At 42.2% G+C, this 22,879-nt stretch overlaps 1 protein-coding gene across 1 annotated transcript in view; it reads left to right on the top strand.

Moving 5' to 3' along the window:
• The window catches only part of LOC140502780 (uncharacterized), a 52,064-nt gene that overhangs the window by 9,545 nt on the left and 19,640 nt on the right, over window positions 1–22,879 (top strand). The window contains 3 exon segments of the mRNA XM_072606778.1: window positions 4,545–4,671; window positions 6,117–6,212; window positions 10,705–11,906. Coding sequence (XP_072462879.1) covers window positions 4,545–4,671; window positions 6,117–6,212; window positions 10,705–11,906 — 1,425 coding nt within the window.

Raw genomic sequence — 22,879 nt, 5'->3', positions numbered from 1 at the left:
ATAGTGAGATTTTCATGCCCTACCGTGTGGTCAGTTTTTGTGTACGTCCCATATACCACTGAGGAAAAGGTATATATATTCCTTTCTGTCCCCATCTAATTTTCTCCATATCTATCTTTTCTAAAATTCTAGTCATCTCCTTAACTTCTTAATTATTTTTGGTTAGATTTGTCTAGTTCAGAGAGAAGGAGGTTGGGGTCCCCCACTAGTATAGTTTTGCTGTCTATTGCTTTCTGTAACTCCTTTAACTTCTCCTCTGAGTATATGGATGCTATACCACTTGGTGCATATATGTTTAGTAATGATATTACTTCATTGTCTATAGTACCTTTTAGCAGGATGTAGTTTCCTTCCTTATCTCTTATAATTAGATCAATTTTTGCTTTTGCTTTGTCTGAGGGCAGGATGGCTACCCCTGCTTTTTTTTTTTTTACTTCAGTTGAAGCATAATATATTCTGCTCCAGCATTTTTCCCTTACTGTGTATCCCTCTGTTTCAAATGTATTTCTAGTAAACAACATATTGTAGGAGCATGGTTCTTAATCTACTCTGCTATCTGCTTCTGTTTTATGGGAGAGTTCATCCCATTCACTTTTACAATTTTGATTACTCTGTGTGTTTCTCTCCATCCTTTTTTTCCCCACATTTGTACTTTTCTCTGTCCTTTCTCCCTTTCCTTCCTCACTAGAGTTTTGTTTTAGATCACCACCTCCCTCAGTCTTCTCTCCCTTTTATCAGCTGTCTTCCTTTTCTTCCCCTTTACCTTTATTACTTCTCTCTCTTGTATCTACCCTCTCTCTTTTCTTTCCCCTTTCCCTACTTCTCATAGGGTAAGTTAGATTTCTGTACCTAATTGATTACATCATTCTGTCTTTGAGCCAAATCTGATGAGAATAAGGTTCAAGTAATGCTCATCTCCCTCCCTTGTTTCTCTCTATAATAGCAGGATTTTGTGCCTTTTCATGTGATGTAATTTACCTTTGTCTGCCTCCTCCTTTCCTCTTCTCCCAGTACAATCCCTTTTCACCACTTAGTGAGATATTTTTCGTCACATCAAAGCAACATACTCACAGCCTCTTTCTATGCACATATCCCTTTTAAATGGTGTAATAACACTACAGTTCTCAAGGGTTACGAGTATCTTCTTCCATTGTAAGGATGTAAACAGTTTGCCTTTATTAATAACATGGTTTTTTTCCTGTTTACCTTTTTTGTGCCTCTCTTGAGTCTTGTATTTTAAGATCTAATTTTCTGTTGAGCTCTGATCTTTTTATCAGGAATGTTTGGAAGTCCCCTATTTCATGGAATTTCCATCTCTTCCCCTAAAAGATTAGGCTCACTTTCACTGGGTAGTTGACCCTTTGTTGTAATCCAAACTCTTTTGCCTAATGGAGCATCACATTCCATGCCCTCCAGCTTTTTAATGTAGAAGCTGCAAGGTCCTGTGTAACCCTGGCTGTGGTTTCATGATATCTGAATTGTTTTTTTCTGGCTATTTGTAGTATTTTCTTTTTGACCTGGTAATTTTGGAATTGGGCTCCAGTATTCTGTAGTGTTTTCAATTTGAGATCCAATTCAGGAGGTGATGGGTAGATTCTTTCAATGACTATTCAATGACTAGAACCTTCTGGTTCTAGAACCTCACAGAAGGTTTCCTTGATGACTTCCTGAAAGATGCTGTCCATTCTCTTTTCATCATGATTTTTAGGTAGACCAGTAATTCTAAATTGTCTCTCCTGGATATATTTTCCATGTCAGTTGTTTTAGCAATGAGGTATTTTACATTTTCTTCTATTTTTTCATTCTTTTGTTTCTGTTTGACTGATTCTTGATACTTTATAGAGTCATCAGTTTCCACATACCCTATTATAATTTTTAACAAACTGTTTTCTTCTATTAGATTTTGTACCTCCTTGCCATTTCGCCAATTTTACTTTTTAGGGAGTTCTCTTCCATGAGTTTTTGTTCCTCTTTTTCCATTTGACCAGTTCTACTTTTTAAAGACCTGCTTTTGGGGGAAGCCAAGATGGTGGGGTAGAAGCAGTAACTGGTTTGAACTCTCCCTCCAAAGCCTTCAGAAAAACCTGGGAACAAAAAAAAGACTTGTTTTCTACCATCAATTTTTGTCCTTCATTTTCCAACCTTTGACTCTCTTTTATGTACCTCTCATTTCTTTTCCCAGTTTTTCTTGTACCTCTCTTATTTGACTTTTAACATCCTTCTTGAGCTCTTTCAAGAAGACTTTTTGGGCTTGAGATCAGTTCATATTCCCCTTTGAAATTTTGGATGTGTGTGTATTGACAATACTGTCTTCTGAATTTGTGCCTTCATCTTCCCTGTCCCCATAGTAAGAATCTATGGCCATTTTCTGTTTCAGTGTTTTGCTCATGATGTTTGCCTTATTCCTGGCTTTTAGAATTGAGCTCTCCTTCTGGAGGGCAGGGGGCACTGACCCAAGCTTCTTGTGCTAGGATTCTGGAGTGTGGTTTCTGGCTTTGTGTGCTAGGGCCTCAGGTTTGCACACCTCAGCTGGCAGGTCTGGCTGCTTACCTGGTCCTGATGTGGGCTCAGCAACACTGGAGCTCTTGGAGTGGGAATGGGATTCTGGCCCCTGGGGATGCTTGCTCACCAAGGCTTTGCACCCAAATGTTTGGCTGCTGGAGGATGTCTGCCAGCCTGGAGCTATGCTGAAGCATCAGGAGATTTGGCTGTGGCACACATGATGGTTTTATGAGTTTGTGTCTACCAGTTCCCCTGCTTGTGCTGAGGCACTCAGGGGGTCCTGGAGTTGGTGCTTGCCTGCTCCATCCTCCTAGAGCTTAGGATCTACCTCCTTGTTTGCTGAGGTGGGGCTTGCTCCTGGATTGCTGGGTCACCTCCTATCCTGTACTACTCACATCACCTAGAGTGATAGGGGATTTTCCCAATAATTCCTGAAGCTTCCTAGGTTACAAGATTGCTACACCCCATCTTTCTACTGGCTCAGCTACTCCAGGGTTTTTCTTAGGATGATATTTGCTGGGCTTTCAGAGGTCAGTAAGGGAGGGTAAGAGTGACTTCTTATTCTGCCATCTTGGCTCTGATAAGCAGACACCTAGACTCTTTTTTTTAAATTGTGACTTTTTTTTTTAGTTGTGGTTTTTATTAAATTCAGTAATTTTTAAATGATCTCTCCTGGATCTGTTCTCCAGGTCAGTTGCTTTTCCAATGATATATTTCACAATGTCTTACATTTTTCTTTTTCTTTTGCATTTCATTTGATTTTCTTTTTTTGATCTTGTAGAGTCAGGAGCTTCCCCATCATTTGGGGAATGGCCAAATGGATCATTCTGTGTGGGTGTGATGGAATACCACTGTGCTATAAGAAGTGATGAACTCAGTGATCTTAGAAAGACCCCAAAAGACTTGCACAAACCGATGAAGAGCAAAGTGCACGTGTAGGGTTAGGGTCAGAGTTGTATTTATTTATGATTATTGTTATCACAACAAATTTGAGTGAATATGTCAATTTGACTATTATAAATACACTAATTTAAAATAAAGGACATATTAAAGAGAGAAGCTTTCTGCATCCAGAGAAATAAAGGATGAACAGAAGTGTATAGAGGATAATTTTACATACATAATGCCTATTTGTGTCTAATGGTGGCCATCTCTAGGGCTAAAGGGGTGGAAAGGGAGAAAAAACAAAAGAGAAAAAATTTGCATGATAACTTTATTACATATTCAGAGGGAATAGGAAATTGTACATGGTAGGTTTGCAGTTTCATGAGCAATCATCTTTTTATTGTATTCTTAGAGAAATGTGTGTTTTGCTCCCTGGATTGAAAATAAAATATATACATTTTTTAAAATGATACAACATGATTCCTAATCCTAAGGTGTTCACAATACAATGAAGAAGATAATATGTGAATAATTTTGTACATATAAGGTATGTGTGTTTTATACAGTATTGGCATATGTGTGTATGCACGTGTGTATATATATACGCATATGTTTAGGAATGCACTACACACATGTCGTCTGGGACTTCCCTTTCCTCTGAAGTATAAGTTAGCTACTTTCATCTCCACACCCTTTGGCTATAAATCAGTCTTCCCGCAATTCCAGTCAACATGAAAGTAAATAAATTCTAGTGTTTACCATGCATATGAGGTTTTAGAAAAGAAACTAATTTTTGAAAAAAGAACCAAACATGTAGTTCTGTTAAGGAAGATATTTCTCATCACCCTCTGGCCTCCTTCCCCACAGATTCACTTACCTCACAGAACACAAGCTTTCTCCCTGATTCCACAGGAGACACATTTCAGAGGAAAGTTTTTCTCAGCTTTATTCCAGGTGATCACAGAAAAAGTTTTCCTCAAAATTCAGTAGGGCTCTTAATGGCTGTGGTTTTAGGAGCTGACTCCAATTCTCACATTTTCTGACCTTTGAGCAAATTCCCTAGTCTGTGCTTCAGTTTGTTCTGTAATTAATAAGGGTTGAACTTTAAAATCTGAAGTTTCCTTTAGCTCTACATTCTATGACTTTTAATGATTTAGGGATTGATAACGTTCAAGGATGTGGCGGTGGACTTCACCCTGGAAGAGTGGGGCCAATTGGAGCATGCTCAGAAGGAGCTGTACAGAGGGGTCATGCTGGAGAATGCCCAGAACCTGCTCTCCCTGGGTAAGGACACTTTCTCTGGTAATGCTTTATCTGTAATCAAAGGAATGTGTGCAGGGTTTGGAGCATTTATCAGTTGCTAGGGAGAGCAGTGTTGGTCTCCTGTCCTGCTGCCTGGTGTTTCCTCTAGCAAGTCTTTGCCTTGTGGGACAGGAACCTCAGGGTTTCCTTGTTGCTCCTGAAGGTTCCCACCTCTACGCAGCTTCAAATTAGTGTGAAAGGATCTGAAGACACAGAACCAACCTTATAGTCATTTCATCTGACCTCCACCTGGATGGGAATTGTGTCTGCCAAGTCCCTGAAAGCTGCTCAGTTGGCTTCTCTTACAAGCCTGTATACTCTAGGATGGGTTGAGGATTCAGAATATTCTTTCTAAAAAGCATCAATTTGTAGCTCCTAACTTCTACTTGTCTCTCATACAGAAAATTTGCCTTAATCCTCCTTTGTGTTGTCCCCAAATTCCAGCAGAGATGGTGGGAAAGGAAGGGAAGGGAAGAAGCATTTATTTTCACCTACTGTATACCAGGTCCTGGGCCCAGGGATTTCTTTACAATATTATGTCACTTCATCCTCACAATAACCTTCTAAGTTTGGTGGTAATTATCCGCATTTGACTCTTGAGAAAACTGAGGCAAATAGAGGTAAATTTACTTGTCCAGGGACAGCTAGTAATTGTCTAAGATGGATTTAGACTCTGGCATGCCTCACTCTAGACCCAGGGCTCTCTCCACTGCACCATCAGCAGCCTCTCATTTCTAGAGAATGAGAAGTATGCCATGAGTCCATTCTTCTATGAAGAATGTTCACCAAGACCAAATTTTCTGATTCCAACCTGGTTCCACAATCTTCTCCTCCCTCCTCCCAAAACTCAGAAAATAAATGCTATGAGACTATCCTTCAGGAGTCCTGGGAACCACCCTGGGGTTTTTGCTTACACATCCCTGACTTTGCAAAGAATAAGAAACTGTCCAAGAAATAGAATTTAGACCAACTAGAGGTTATTGAGTTTGCCAGCAGGAGACTCTCACCTGAAGAGGCAATGATGCCCCAAATGAACATTATATGGGGTTTCTATAGTTTTCAGGGAGTGAGGAAAAGCATATGGAGAAAGTGCAAAAGGAAGTTGGTGAAGGTCCTATTTCTGGAGCTCTAGACTCGTCTTATGCAGTAACCCTTTTTAACCCACTTTAGAATGAAGTGTTTCTACCAGAATGGGACTTGACAGTATCAGGGGCAGAGGTCCGGCTCTTTCTCAGAACAGGATAATGTGGTACATCCTGTTTTGGGTTACTTGCATTACAAGCACTAATGGGTGAGTATTGGCTCATGCATGTGAACATAATGAAGTGAATCTCGGAATGGAGCAGCTCTGGGTCTGAATGACTTTCCCTAAAGACAACTGAAAGACTAGTTTCTCTCCATGCTCATCCCTGACTCCCCATGCCCAGGGCTTCCAGTTCCCAGAGAAGATGTGATCTCTTATTTTGAGCAAAGGGAAGCACCATGGATGCTGGAGCAAGAAGACCTGAGGAGCCACTGTCCAGGTGAGTGAGGTGAAAGCAGGTATATGAGAGCTGGGATTACTAGGGGCTGCTATGTGTTGTTTTTGAAGCAAGTGTTTGATGTGAGGGCAGGAAGACCTGACTTGGAATTCTTTCTCAGATATTTCTCAGCAGTGTCTTCATGGGTCAGTCACTAAACCACTGAGCCTCAGTTTCTCCATCTGTAAAATGAGGGGTTTGAACTCCATGGTCTTTCAGCTCCCCTTTAAGAACCAATCTCTGTTGCTAAAATGAGTCACTGTTTGGAATTTGTGGGCATGGAATTCTCCTGAAAGTACAAAAAGGGATTATTGTATCCTATATGGGCTTTACCCTAGACTTCCTTCAAGTCAGCAAACATCTAAGTGCCTTCTACATTCCAGATCCTGTACACAGCCCTGAGCACATGAATCATGCAAGGGATGTCCCCTGCTCCCATGGAGCTCACAATCTGTTGGGGCAGAGAATTCACAAACAACTATGTAGAAGCCTACTGTGGACCAAATGAATTTGAGCTAGTCAATAGAAAGCAGTCCCTAAAGTTAAGGAAGACTGGGCCAGGCTTATTATGGTAGGTGCCGTTTAGCTGGGGATTCACAGAAGCCAGGGAGAGCATTCTAGACAGCAGGGATGGGAAAGAAAACCCATGCAGTCTGGAAATAGAGTGTTCTGTCCCCAGAACAGTAAGGAAGCCCATACCAATGAATTATAACATACATATGGTGGGGGATGGGGGGAGGTTGTTGTTTTGGTCCTTTGTTTCTGAAAACGGCAATGACATCAGAGAAATGATGACATGACTTGCACTTGACTTTGTTTTCAGGGAGGGAGGGCTGTGCAAGGTTACCAGTCTCACTTTCTCCTGCTGAGCCATTTGGATCCAGTGACCAGATATTTATCAAGATGACTGGAGATGGCCCAGGATGCAGTGGGAGGCCTTGGCCTTTTAGGCTAAGGCCTTTTCAGGTATTCGCTTAAAGTGAGATAATGTCCAATCAGTGAATAAGCCTCCTTAAAAAATAGTCAGGGATGGCCCCTTTAAATAGAAAAGAAAAAAACTCAAGCTGGGAGGGATAGCAGCCTCAAACACAACATCCTGGGAAATGAGGTAGGGGAAGGGTGAAAGAAGAAAGAAGTAGGGGATAAAGTGATTTAACTGCCCTAGACAAGGTTTTACATTTGATACTTTTGCTAGAGAGCCAGAAGTTGTTGAGTAGGTGGTGACACGGTCAAGTCAGAGCTTAAGTAAAATGAACTTGAGAATGGGATGGAGGATTGACTGGGCTGGGGAAAGAATTGAGGCAGCTGGACCAACCAGAAGGCTCTGACACTATCTTAGTTATGGGGTGACTAGGGTCTGAATGAAGAAAGTGACAATATTGAGATAGAAAGGGGTCCATGGAATGATGTCACAAAAGTGGAATGAACAGGACTTTGGAACACATTGAAAATGGTTGCCAGGTGTGTGAGTGTGTGAGAGCTGATGAGGAGGGCATGGCATTTCATTTCTCAGTGTGCAGTATTGGGAACATGCCTTGGATAGCATTAGGAATGGAAGAAGATGGGAGGGTTGGAAAGAGAATGAGTTTCCTTTTGATGTGGTAGAAGTAGAACCAGAAGAAAGGAATGTCACTAAAATGTAGACAGGGGAGGACCAAAAAAAGGGGGGGAAACTGACAATGTCAGAGCCTGCAGAGAAGCCCAGAAGCATTAGGCATTGAATGTTAGCGACTTGGAGATTGTTGGGAATTTTTCACAGATGCTTTTCAGTTCAACAATGACATTAGAGCTAACCTACAGAGACTTCCTTTTTTCCTTTCTTTCTATTGACCTTTGTAAATATCCAAATTAACTATGAAGTACGAGTGAAGAAAAATGGTATCTGCTTACAGAGAAAGACCAGATAAATAGAAATGTCTAGAATAATTTTGTATAGATATACTTATTTGCATCTAATGGTGGGCTTGTCTTAGGCAGTGTGGTGGGGTAGAGAGGTAGAAAGAAAAAGAAAAGAAATTATAAAAAGAAAAAAAAGAGTTTCAAAGACAGCCAGGGAAAGGAGTTGGAGACACCAAATGGAAATGGCCTTCTCTAGCAGATTAGCCCTAAAATGGAAGAAAGATATTGGACACCATCTCATCGGGGTGCATTGATTCCCATGTTTGGGGTTTTAAGGAGTACAGAGAAATGATTTCATTTGTGGTAATAGGAAAAGAGTCACTAGTGAGAGAGAAAGAGTGAAAATTAGTGAAAAAAGGAGACCCTAGAGGAGGAATTTATGGAGGTAGATGAGGGGGCAGAGTGAGATGATTTGCCCATGTAAGGGGATTTTCCTTAGCAAGTAGAAGAATAATCTTTTCCTGTGATATGGAGATCATATGGGGATCACAAAAGGGAAGAAAACATCTGATTTGTGTGAGATGAGGAAGATAAGAAAGCCCTTTATAAGTGTCCAGTTTTTTCCAGTGGTTGGGAGGTGGGGCAAAAGCAAGCCATAATGGAGGGTGGGGGATGAATGAAAAGATTTGGAAGAGTTACTGTGGTGAGTGGAACAGGGTGTCTGTCTGGAAGATGACAAAAAATTGCCTTGCCCCAGTGAGGGCCCAGCTGAGATTATGTAGTCTACATTGGTAGAGGATCTGGGAGCCCGGTTTCATGATTTCCTCTCTGTACATTTAGCTGCACATGACGAGGAGAGATGGCTGCTGTCTTATTCAGGAGTCTTCCAAGGTAAACCTTGGATAAATCCTCAACCTAAGTCCCTTTCCTAATGTCTATGGTTAATCTCTGTCCCCATTTTTGCGGAATCATTGACCAGGTTCATGTAGATGATCACCACATCATTTTAGGGAGTTGGGAGTTAGAGATCTCCAGGTGTCCTGTAGCACAAGACCCTTCAGGAGCCTAGAAAGAATCATCTGTAATCTATATTGGTTCTGGTCCAGTTCTATCAGGGTTTAAACCTAACTAAGGTGACTAATTAGAGGTGATTGAGTACCAGAAAGGGACAGGAACTGGGCTGAGGCCCAGACATGCATTCAACAACTAGGGGAGAGACCAGAATGGAGAGGTAGAGCCTGGGGACTGCTGTCAGCCCTGGGCCCAGGCAGGGAATCAGTAAACATTCAGTGTCTTCACTTTTAGGCACTGTGCTAAGCTATGAGCATACAAGGCAAAGACAGTCTCTGCTGTCCCAGAACTCAGAATCTAATTTATAAATGAATGCTGATACAGGGAAAAGAGAGTGTTTTGGAACGGAAATATATTCAGTTCAACAAGGAGATAAGGGAATACAAGGAGAGAGGATAATATGAATTTCAGAAGGAGAACAGAATGGGGGAGGAGAAAGTCAAAATCAGATAAAAATAAGAGCTAACATTTCTCCAGCACATACTATGTGTCATGTGCTGTATAAATGTTCTCTCATTTTATCCTCATGAGAACCCTTAAAATTAGGTGCTCTTATTATGCCCATTTTACAGATAGAAAAACTGAGGCAAACATAGGTCTTTTGACTACCTTAGGGTCAAAGGATTAGCAAGTTGCTGAGGTGGCATTGGAAGTCGGATCTTCCTGATCTGAGGCCCAGCATTCCATCCACTGTATCACCAGTTGTATTCCTGATTTTTAAACAAAATACAGTGAAAATGCTCACACAAGGATGTGGTGGAAAATAGAAGGTGAATTTCACAGGCTCCTGCCACAGGATGAAAATTCATTTGTTTAACTCTATCCAGTCAAAATGTATTGCTAATTACTAATGAAAAGATTTATTTTTCTTTTGGCTCATAGCAAATACTGCATTATATGAGAAATATACCTGAAGGTCAGTTGCAAATATTACTTTGGCTTTTTTAATTAATGTTAATATATGAAAAAAACCCTTGAAAGGATAGAATTCCTTCAGATATAACTTTTGTTTTTCTACCACTGGCAAACTGGCTACATGTTCACTGAAGATGAGTGACTACTGAATGTACTGAAATGTATCATGAGATAATTTGAGTATTCAGTTTATGTGCACTAAATGCATTGCATCTATGAACAAAGCATTGCAAGTATACACAATGAAAGGGAAAGGAAAAGACTGAAATGGAGATAATTTGTCAATTACTGTGAGCAGAGCATGCCCATTAATGGGGATTTAATTCTAGTCTCAGCCATTGGGATTGGGTCAAGTCAGTCAGCGTTTCTGATCCCATGCTCTCAGTTGTGAATGTGACAAGAATGATGGCCCTACCTGTGTAACAGCTTTGTTGTGAGGATCCAATACAAATTCAAACATCAAATTCTTCATAAATTAAATCATTCTTGTCATGTAAGCAAAGGGTATTTTACAATGATTGATTCTGCCCTTTAAAGATTTTCTGTTTCCCCAAGGTACTAGAGACAAACTGAGTTTATGTTCTGCCACCAGATGGAAGGGCATGTGAATATGTATATGTTTGTATAGTATCTGTATTTGTATCATTTTTTTCCTGGTTCTTTTTTTCAGAAGGAGAGATCAGACTAGAAATGAAGGAAACTACTGCAGAGATAACCCCTACTGTTGAAGAAACTCACAAGCAAAGATTCATAAGTGGTGGTCCTCATGACTTCAAGGCAAGAGAAATCTGTGCAGCACATGAGAGAATCCACACTGAAGAGAAATATTATGACTGTAACCAATGTGGAAAGGGTTTTAGAGGGAGGGGATATCTTATTGCACATCAGAGAATCCATACTGGAGAGAAACCCTATGAATATCAATGTCAAAAAGCTTATGTATGGAAACACAGTCTTGTCAAACATCAAAGGATCCACCCTGGAGAGAAACCTTATGACTGTAATCAATGTGGAAAGGCTTTTAAAAGTAAATCTAGACTTACTTCACATCAGAGAACCCACACTGGAGAGAAACCCTATAAATGTAATCAATGTGGCAAGGCTTTTATAGTGAACGCTCATCTCAATGTGCATTATAGAATCCACACAGGAGAGAAACCTTATGACTGTAACCAATGTGGAAGGGCTTTTACTCAGCAGTCTGGTCTTATTGTACATCAGAGAATCCACACTGGAGAAAAACGTTATGACTGTAACCAATGTGGAAAGGCTTTTACGCATCGGGCTACTCTTACTGTACATCAGAGGATTCATACTGGAGAGAAACCTTATGAATGCAGGCAATGTGGAAAGACTTTCAGGTCTAGATACAATTTTTGTGAACATCAGAGGATCCACGATGGAGAGAAACCTCATGAATGTGATCAGTGTGGAAAGGCTTTTACCCAACGGACTGCTCTTACTGTACATCAGAGGATCCACACAGGAGAGAAACCTTATGAATGTAAGCAATGTGGAAAAGCTTTTAAACGGAAGGCTCAGCTTAGTGTACATCAGAGAATCCACACTGGAGAGAAACCTTATGAATGTGATCAGTGTGGAAAGGCTTTTACCCAACGGGCTGCTCTTACTGTACATCAGAGGATCCACACAGGAGAGAAACCTTATGAATGTAAGCAATGTGGAAAAGCTTATCCACGGAAGGCTCAGCTTAGTGTACATCAGAGAATCCACACTGGAGAGAAACCTTATGAATGTAATCAATGTGGAAAGGCATTTGCACAGAAGGTTAGTTTAACTTTTCATGAGAGAATCCACACTGGAGAGAAACCTTATGAATGCAACCAATGTGGAAAAGCTTTTCAACGGAAGGCTCATCTTATTGTACATCAGAGAACCCATACTGAAGAGAAATCTTTTGAATATAATTAGAGATCTTGTTAAACATCAGAGGATCCACACTGGAGAGAAATCTTATAACTGTAATCAATGTGGAAAGACTTTTGTACAGAGAGTTAGTTTCACAGTTCATCAGAGGATCCACACTGGAGAGAAACCACATGAATGTTACCAGTGTGGAAAAGCTTTCAGATATATCTCCAATCTCTCTGAATATTAGAAAAGGCACACTGGAGAGAAAATTATGAATTTAGTCATTGTGGAAAGACTTTCATATGTAGAAAGAGAATTGATAAACATTAGAGGATCAATACTGGAGAGAAAATTTGTGAATGTAATCAATCTGAAAATACATTTACATGGAAGCATTGTGTTGTTCTACATGAAAAAATCCACACTGGAAAGAAACCTTATGAATGTCAACATGGAAAGACTTTTACATGTTACGGCAGACTTGTTCAGTATCAGAGAACCCACAATAAAGGGAAACTTTATGAACGTAAGCAATGAGGAATGGCTTTTAATTGGTATACAGTCTTACTCTACTTCAGAGAATCTACACTGGTGAGAAACCTTAAGAAAGTAATTGAAGTGGGAAAGCCTTCAGGCTAAAGTCAGCCTCTGTTTATCATCAGAGAATTTATGGGAGATACAGGGATCTTATAACTGACTTGAATGAGGAAAGGCATTGAAGTCATGTACAGAGCTTCTTAGCTGAAATTCACTATGGGTACAAGCCTTCTATGGACTCAGTGTGGAAAGACTTTCAGCCAGAGATCACCTGTTAACCTTTCATTAGAGAATTTGTAATGAAAAGAAATCTTAAAATGTGCTCAGTGGGTACATGTCTCTCTGTAGAACATGGAGGTCACAAGGTAAGATTAAATTTTGTGTCTTGACAATAACAGAAAGGTGAGGTAAGGAAAATAATTCACGTGATCCTCAAGGTTCCAAAACCCCCCAAAAAGAGGCAATAGGGGGATAATCTACAGAATTATGGGAGACAATCCATCCAGATGTTCTCAGAAATAGAATGTCTTCAGAAAAAGGAAAAGACCTTATGTCAATATTATGTCAACTGGGGAACAATCTTTGATGAGGGGAAAGATTCAGAATGGTTTAATCAAGGATACAAAAATTGGAGCAATTTAGGGGAATGTTGTCTTCTTCCACAGGCCACCTCCATGCATGTATTCAGCCTACATCAAGGCCACTGCATGTGACAGTCAAGAAACTTCTCATTAGCTTGAGATCTTTTCTGCCTCCTGGTTTTGGTGACCCCACAATCATGAGGATGAGGCAGGGATTCCCCTGATGGACCTGAGGCAGATCAGAACCATTGGGTGAACAAAGCAGCCCTTCCAAGGCAAGCAGGAGGCCTTGCAATCTCTGTCTACAAAGCTTCCCATGGTTGCTCCTGCTCTGCCAGCCTGGAAAGGAAAGCTAAAGGAACTCAGTTCCATGTCAGAGGCCTCCAGGCTGCTGGTCACAGGCTGTCTACAGTTCAATGAAGGACTTAGCTGATGAGGAAAGCTTCCTCAGCAGAGTGATAGTTTCCAGTGCAGAGACCAACAGTTTGGAGTAGCAATTCAAGAGGCATTATGGGAAGTCTCTATATTCTCTCATCAAGGAAGGTCAGAAGAGTCTTGCTTTGCCAGAAAAGGCACACACTGAAAGGAAGAAATGTTTCTAATGAAATGCACTTGGATGCTAATGAGGACCCAAGCCCACTTGTTCTCTTCTCACTGAATTGATCAGAGAATCTTGAGTTGGAAAGGCCTTCAGGGGCCATGTGGGCCACACTCATACGTGCAGAGGCCTCTCTCTGAAAACATTTGTGCTTGAAGGCTGACCAAGAAGGCAGCCTATCATTGGGACGTGGTTCTCCAAGTCAGACTGAAACCTGCTCTTACAGCTTACAGACATTGGTCCTGAGTCTTCCCTCTGGAGTCAAGCAGTGTGGTTCACTTTACACATTATCATGACTTTCAGATATTTGAAGAGTATTTCCTGTTGCCCACCAAGTTTTCTCTTCTACAGGACAAGTAGCCTCAGTTCTTTCAATGGATCCTCACTTCACATGGTCTCCAATCCATCATATTCATAGCCTTTCTTGAGATGTGTCCCAAATAGTCAATGCTGCTTGGTGATTTTCTTCAATTGATCACAGTCCCTAGGTAGAAGTAGATATCTTGTTTGTACATATTTGTTTGTCTGCAGGTAGCTGCCAAAGTTGACACCAAACTGGAGTATAAATTAGTTTGTATATCAGTTTTTGCTAACCATATTGGAAACATGACTTTGGGACCCTAACATCTGTCAGTTGTGGGAATGTTTATAGACTAGGTAGAAGTGGAGGACCAACACCAGATGTCTCACCACTGGACTCTGAGAACTCTGGGGGAACTAGTTAGGCTGATGACTTTGCACAGCTCTGCCTCACTTAAATCCAATTCACTTGCAAACAAAGTTCCAACCATGACAATCTGGGTGAAGAAGCTCATGAGTTCAAAAGGTGAGTGTTCCTCTCTTAGTTAAATGCAAAAGTTCAGTTTTCTTGTCAGTCCCTTTTAATTGAAGAAAGCCTCTGAGCTGTTAAAAAGTGCAGTGCTCTCTTAAGACACTTTCCTTCAAAAGGCATTATTATGTCAGCACCAGCTGCAACTCACCTCCTGTCAAGGAAACTTGTGGTCTTCTATACCTTTAAGTTTCCTGATTGAATTCTAGGCCATCTGTGTTCTCTAACAGCCAGGATGACACCATCCCTGGAAATATTGTCTCTGATATTTTTGTACAATTAGAGGAAATTTGTTAACTATCATTAGTTATGTGTGTGCAGTCCAAGTGGAAAATATCAACATTTTCACCCACCTTTCAGACTTTCTGCCAATCACATGGTTCCTACCTCCCTGATGCTTTAACCATTTATATTGTTTCCCTACCTACCAACTCCTGTTTTTGTTCTACCTTTTTCTTGAATTGTTTTTACTGATAAAATGTTTTTCAAAAATGAACATATGAAAAAATGTACAAACACATGAGTAAAACAATGACAAAGGAAAGTTTGTGTTCTCTTGTTTATTTGTTTGCTCTTTAAGCATCTTTAGGTTCCTTACCAAAATGTACCCCTGACACCTCATAAAACCTAAAGGGCAAGTTCAAAAAATCTAGTGATAGACAAAACTGCCTCTCCTCCTCCAGGTATTTGAGCTCAATGGTAAAGCTATGGCCCTGTTTATCAGTAAATTCATGTTAGCTAACAAACCGCTAGTGCTCAGAACTCTTTACCTGAGTTGACTTGATTTTCCTTGTGACAATTAGTCCTTGTGGTCTTGAGACCAACAGTGCACTCTCTCCTGAAGGAAGGCTTTAGTTTGTTATATCTATGCATGGAAAACATTGTCATCAAATTAGACCTCATTATACAAAGGCCATCATGACAGTCTCACCTGATTTGTTGTTCAGTCATGTCAATCATATCTGACTCTTTGTGACCTCATTGGAAGGTGTAGGGGCTGTTTCTTGGCATTGGTGCTGGATTGGTTCATTATTTCCTTCTTGATCTCATTTTATAAATGAGGAAACTGAGATGAACAGGGTTAAGTGATTCGGCCAGGTTCACACACCTAGCAAGTATCTGGCTGGACTTCAACTTGTGAAGTTGAGTCTTCCCATTTCCAAGGTCTATACCCTATGTCACCAATTAGTTGCTCTTAGTCTCATCTTTGAGGAGGTTTTAAGCTTAAAAAAGATTTCTTGTCATTGTTGATTCATTCAGTTATGTCCAATTTTTGTGACCCCATGGACCATAACAGGTCAGGTCCATCTACCCTGTACTATCTCTCAAAGTCTGTCCAAGTTCATGTTCATTGTTTCCATGATGCTATCCATCTCAACCTCTGCATTCCCCTTCTCCATTTTTCTTCTATCTTTCCCAACATCAAGGTCTTTCCTAAAGAATCTGATGTTCTCATTATTTCGCCAAAGTCTTTCAGCTTCAGTGTTTTGACCCTGCAGTGAATAGGATAAATGAATTTCTTTAAGCCTTGACTGAATTCACCTTTCTGTTGTTCAAGGGACTCTCAAAAGTCTTCTCCAGCACTGCCATTTAATTTGTTGATTTTGTGGTGCTCACTTTTCCTTGTACTGCTACTCTGACTCCAATACTATTGGAAGACCCATAGCTTTATTATTTGGTCTTTTGTTGGCAGGGTGATCTCTCTGGTTGTTTTCACATGCTTTCCAGATTTGCCATAACTGTCCTTGAAAGGAGGAGATGTCTTTTAATTTCCTAGCCGCAATGATCTTTGAGAGGAAGGAGATGCAATCTTCTGCTGCTTCCCTTTCTGCCCTCCTTGGTTGCCAGAAAGTGCTGGCACCAATTGTCAAGATCTCAGAATATATGTGTGCAAATGTGTGTGCAAATGTGTGTGTATTTTCAAGCAAGCTTTTTCAAAAATGTTTTCACTTTATGCAATAGAAAAGCATTTTCATTACATAGTACAAGGAAAAGATGATTTACATGAAACTGAAATTCTACTGTGCACAAGCTCCTCTTTCTTTCACATCCCATCACAGAACTGTGATATAATTTTTTCTCTTGTTCTTCTCTCCCCCCACCCCACCATCCTAGGAAGGGCTACCATTAGGCACAAATAGCTGTTTTGTGTAAATTATTCTATACATATCTATTCTTTCTCTGCATGCAAATAACTTCTATCTTTCTATGTCCTTTATAACCAGTTTGGGTGTTTGCAATAGATAAAATAACTTGACTCACATTGTTCTTAAAGCAGTATTTCTATTACTATCTAGTATATTCTCTTGGGTCTGCTCATTTCACTCTTCCTTATTTCCTACAAATATTTCCATGTTTTTCTAAAATCTTGAGGTCATTTTTTTATAACACAGGAGTATTCCATCACAATCATGCCTCCATTTCTTCAACCATTCCCAAATTAATGGGCATCTCCACAGTTTCTAGTTCTTTGCTATCACCAAAGGAGGTGCTGTGAACATTTTAGAACATGTAGGCTCTTTTCCTTTTTCCCTAATCATGTCAGCAAATAGCCCAAGTATTGGTATGCCCACATAATTCCAGATTGCTCTCCAAAACATCTGGATCATTTTATAATTCCACCAACAATGAATTTATGTCCCAATTTTCCACTTTTCTCCAACATTAGCCACTTTCCCATTCTGCCACTTGCAGTTCTATTTTTTGTTTGTGGTCCCTGAAGTAATTTCCATTCTTGTTTCATTATGGAATAAAAGGATATGTTGATTATTTCTGCTTTTTTGTATTTGTTTGCAGGGTCTCTGTGCCCTGGTGATATTCAAAGAACTTTCGTGTGTTGCAAAGAAATATGCATATTCCTTTGTTGTCCCACTTAGAAGAAGCCATATCTTTTAACACTAGTTTCTCCAGAAATGTGCTTCTCTCTCCTGCTTTCATCTCATTCTACATTTCTTCCTTCTCATTTATCCTCTCAGTTTCTCATATTCATTTCCCTTTCTCCTTTCCCCTTCAACTAGTCCTGTTCAATAGTTTTTGAGTTTCATCCCTTTCTCTTCCCCTTTCCAACATGGATGTCTCTCCCTCTTTTCATCATCCACCTCCTCTTTCTGTTTTACCTAGATGATCTTACTCTGATTCGTACACTCTATGGGTATAAAATGTGAACAGGAAAGATGAATACTTATGATTGATGACAGTCTCTTGAGAACACTACGGGAACATTTGGCCCATCTCTCCAGAGTCATGTCTTTATCAGTAATCAAGGTTACAGTGAATAGGTGAGCTACAGCACATACCTTTCCAGCATATATCCTTCAGGGAATCTTAAAAGCACTTTAGATTTTTACTGTAAGTGTAAAACTAAGTTTCCTCTGTCTTCTGACTGAGCTAAGAATCTTGGATCTCTCTAAGTTTCACTTGCACTTTTCTGTGATAGAGTTGAATGTTGACTTCTTAGAGATGGATGAACTACCCTGCTGGTAAACCCTGTGGAGTTCTTGATTTTCATGTGGCAGTTTCTGAATTTCACCATCACTTTCATCAAGCCAATCTTGATATTTGTTCCTGTTCTGATCCAGATGAATAAAAGCAGTGTTATCCACCATTTCTCTGAACACTATCCACTCCTTTTCTATTCCACAGTTGCCAACTGTTTGTTGACTCAAATTTCCCTCCAAGTTGAAAACAACTGTTCCTCTTCAGAGAAGTCTTCTAGCATTAAGTTTCTGCTAGTCATGTAGACCTGGAGCTGCTGCTATTGTTGGATGCAAATATACAGCTTGGAGAGGATAAGTCTGTGATCATTCCAGCACTCTGCACCACACATTGCATTCATCACTCTTATATTCTGTCTGTCTCTTCTCCTTACAACTACATAGTCTCTTAAATTCCAATGTTTCCTGTAAGGGTCCATCCACAAAGTTTTAGTTTGTTTAGGTGAAAGGAAAAAATTTTAGTAAAGGAAACGTCCTGAGATGCACAAGTCTTCAATGGTAAGGGAGCGTGGCTGTTACTGTTTCCAGCATTACTCCCAAGGACTCTCTGCCATCACCCTTAGCCTAGTCTAGCATTACAGAATTACATCAGCTTGTCCTCTTTTAGCACACTGATGATGAGTCTCTAGGCCTAGGTCTATAGGTCTTCATAAATTTTTCCTTCACCTCATCAGTGTTCATCATGATGAGAGCACAGGCACTGACAATGTTTGGGGGATGTTTTCTGGCAAGTGACAATCACATTGTCATGAGCCTGTCATTCAGTCCTTTAGATGGGCATACAAGCTTCCTGATTATATTAGTATTAATTGAAAAACCTGCATTAGCTTCCCAGTGCTCCCCTTTACCTTAGCCACTACAGAGAAGCCTGTATCTAGCTTCACCTTCAATAATTTGGCTTTCCTTTGCCAGCTTTGCTTCACTCAGGGCTGCTGTTTGCTTGCGATATCTGCTGAAGTCTCTTGAAACAAGAACTATTCCTCTTTCAGGTCTAGTGAATTTTGTTTTGTCCATAAGTGTGTGAAAATTCCATGTACTGATAAGTGAGCAGAATCATCTTTGCAGAAATTTTTGTACAGTTTTTGTGTGTTTTGACTGAAGGGTGGAATCCTTGCCTGCTGTGGTCATCAGGCCAGGTTTGGGTAAGCAGACAATTTTGGGGGACATTTTCTGGCCCCTTTATCACACCTGGTAGGGAGGGGTAAGGTCCTGAAAGGGTTGCTCAGACACCCAGAGGCTGCCAAATCCCACTGCTGCTGCCAGTGAGAGATAACCTGATATGCTGGGCCACCTGTACAGGATTGTAATGACATCTCCCAGGGTTTCCTGGTCTGCTGCTTTGTCACTTGCTGACACCACAGAACACTGAGAAAAGCAAAAATGGTCAGATGGAATGGGTGACATCTTTTGGCTGCCTTCCAAGTTGGATGTAGCTGAGGCTGAGCTGCATGAAGTCTTCAGCCTCACTCTTCTATAGATACAACAACCTAGTGACAGGACAGAATCGAGGTGGCTGAGGTTGGATCAAAATGCAGTGCATGCCCTTGGCATCTTCTATGTCTAACTAAACTCTAAGCCGCCTTCTTGACCTCTGGAACACATTGTTTTCATTCACCCATTCCACTGTGGAAGTCTTCACATGCTTGGGGCAAGCACACTCCCTGCCCCCCCCCCCACTCAGTTTTCCTCCTCCTGGTTTGTCTGCTCTGAGGAAATGGTTTACAAGGATGTGACCCCTGCACTTGTTACAGCTTCTGGGAACCACAGGTGAGAATTAGGTGGATCCAATATGGAGAGCAGCCCTGAAAAGGGTTCAGGAGTCCCCAACACAGTAGGGACTTCTCTTCCCTGAACACACCCTACACCCTGTTAAGATGGAGTCAGTCTGATCCAGTAACCTTTTATTCTTAAGCTTACAATTCTAAAGTCTTAATGGCCAATTATGGGTCTATGTTGCCTCAGTATCTGGCCACCTTGTAGAGGGTCAAAGATCACAATTACAGTGGGAGAACTCAGTCCAATCCAATCCGGATTTGAGTTACAAATGGTATAGTGCATCCCAATTTTCCCAGGAGCCATTTGCATAGGGTCCATTAATGAGTTTGGCTGGTGCTGCAGGGTTACAAAAGTTCTGTTTCTGCTTAGGGGAGGAGAGGGTGGGTGTGGAGGGAGGGAGGAAGGAAGAGGGTGGAGACATTGGAGAGGAGGGGCTCTGGGGGGGACCAGGAAGGGGCGGGGTTGGTGGTGGCCTAGGTGCAGTTTGAACACAGTGGAGTGGGCGTAGAGGTTGAAGGCCTGGGAGGAGTTTAGGGCAGAGGAGGGATCATTGCTTTGGAGAGGACATTAAATGGGAAGGAGGGCAGGGCTTAGGGAGGAGAGGCAGCCAGGATCTCTGAGCTCTAGACCTGGGTGTGATTGGAGGAAAGGGCCCAGCCATCCTGGGGGCCTTGGGGACTGGAGGAGGTGGGGCTTTTGGGGATAGAAAGACGCTCCCAGGGTGGGCTGGCCAGGAGCAGGAAGTGTTTGAGCCCAGAATGCTCTGCTCTCTCTGGACCTCAAATCTCTTTCCTTTCCTTCCCTGGAACTAGATCGCTCTGCCTTCTGCACCCCATCTCTGTGCTTGCGGGTCCCAGGTAGGTCTGAGTCAGACCGCCCTTCCCCCCTCCATTTCTTGGTTTCCCCTGCAGTTCAGTCTCCTCCTCATGTGACCTCATGGTGAGTGACCTCTAGATCTGGCAGGAGCACACCTTCCTCCCAAGCCTGGCTCCTGGATGAGCTCCCTGCCCCTACCTCTTTCCTAGACTCCCCTTCACTTCCTAAATTCCTGCTTCACCTTCCCCAGATTTTCCATTGGATAACACTTTTCCAGATTGCAGACTTTGCCCCTAGGATTTTGGGAGTCTTGATTTCAGCCTTCTGTCAGGCCCCTGTGTCCTGTCTCCAGATTCAGTTCCCTTTGGAGATCCCTTCCTTCCTACCTACCCAGGTTTGGACACATGTGCCAAACCTCTTTCCTGGCCTCCCTGATGTGTACCCATGGCTCTGGGGCTCCTTCCCTGTCAGATCCCAGGCATGTGGCTCCCTCTCTCCAGCTTACTTTTAGGGATTCCAAGCCTAAGCAATACCAAAGCATCCCAATAGTCCTCCCGAGCTCCTAGTGAGACCTCAGGAAACAGTCATCCTTCTTCCCCAGGCTCTATCCCCCAGGATCCCTTCTGCCCCTCCACTGTCCCTCATCTCCCTCCATGAGCTATGTTGCATGGTCTTGTCTCCCAGACCCTACCCCTGTTCCCATTCACCTGACCTCCTGCTGCCCTATCTCAAGTCCCAGGCCTGGACACTAAATTCCAGACTGGATTTAGTCTCCCAGCCTCAGGCTTCCCCTGATAATTCAAGAGCCCTCCCCTTCCTCAATCTTCCCTAGCTTCCCTCTTTCTTAGATCAATCAGTCAGTCTGTACTCCAAATAATGTGTCTGTGAGTCAGGGAGGGGGGATGCAGGGAGGGCAGAGGACCATGTGGAGGGAGAGCTCTGACTGAGGAGGCATTGAGGTTCTGACTGTTCTCAACCCATCTAGGATCCCAAGTCGCCTCTGCCTCCTGAGTCTCTGGGAGAATGGGGGGAGGGGAAGTAGGAGAGAAGGAGTAAGAGAGGGAGGGTAAGGAGTCTTCCTGTTCAGACTATCTGCATTTCCAAGCCTGACCCTCCCTCTGTAGGGTGGAGTCTCTTCTCTGAGGGTGGTGCCAGAGCCTTTGTAACTGCTCTGGGGCCTCACCTTTGTGAATCCCTGTAGGTAAGCCTGCAGTCCTGGAAGAGAACAGCAACACCCCTCCCACTGTGCGATCCTTCTCCCTGCCCAACTCAGTCTGCCCAGGACCCAGGTCTGGCCCCAGGAGAGAGCTTGGAACCAAAGGGAATGGCTGCTGGGAGCCACAGCCACCCTGCCCAGGTGAGTGCAGTCTGTGCCTAGACATCAGCTCATGAAGCCATTGCCATAGATGTAGAGCATGGTCTACGAAGCTGCCAACATGGTCATCATGGAGCATTTCTGCACAAAGATAGGCATGAAATTGAACGAGGTAGTAACAACACTGCACTGCTCTGCTCCTCTGGCTTAAACTGATGCCCTTTCTCTTTGGCATATGGAGCATGAACTCCCCCTCCTCACATCTCTGCCCTCCCCTGTGTGTTTTCAAGCTCTCCCTCCTTACAGTAGCTCAGGCAGGTGTCCCCAGTCTCCCGCAGTCCCTCCCATGCACCATTTATTGGGTCCAGTCAGTAAATATTTGTTTTTGTTATTTAGCTGTTTTTGATTCCTGTCTGGCTCTTTGAGTCTTCTAGACCCATTGGGTTGTTCCTGGCAGAGAGCCTCAGTGGTTTGCCATTTCCTTCTCCAACTTATTTGACAGAGGAGGAAAGTGAGACAAGCAGGGTTCAGTCTGGCTTTCCCAGAGTCCCACAGCTAGTGTTTGAGGCAAGATTGGAGCTCAGGTCCTCCTGAGTCCAGAGCCAGCTCTCCATTCACAGGGCCACTTAGCCACCCCACATGTCAGCAGGTTTGTCCAAACTAGCTCTGCACAGTATCAGATGGAGTTACCTCTGAGAGGGAAGGCCTTAACAGTTTTGGGGAAGAGGAAAATAATTGTTGTAGAAAGTGAAATTTTATCTGAGACATGAAGGAAACCCAGAGGCCAAGGTCAGAATAGAGAACTTTCCTGTCATGGTAGACAGCCATTAGAAAGGCTAAAGTCAGGAGGTGGGGAATTTGGTCAAGAGTCAACCAGAAGGCTTGTGTCTGTGGGTCAGAGAAGAGGTGGAGGAGGGGAGTGAGGTGTAGAAAGACTGGAAAATGAAGCTGGAGCTGGTTACATGGACCTACTATGTGCCACCTGATTCAGCTTACACATTTTCTCTCATTTGATCCTGTTGTAAGA

The sequence above is a fragment of the Notamacropus eugenii genome, chromosome 4 (genome assembly GCF_028372415.1).
Source record: "Notamacropus eugenii isolate mMacEug1 chromosome 4, mMacEug1.pri_v2, whole genome shotgun sequence".
Classification (NCBI taxonomy): domain Eukaryota; kingdom Metazoa; phylum Chordata; class Mammalia; order Diprotodontia; family Macropodidae; genus Notamacropus; species Notamacropus eugenii.
Note: the sequence above shows the minus strand (reverse complement) of the source record. Positions and strands in the feature narration are given on the sequence as shown.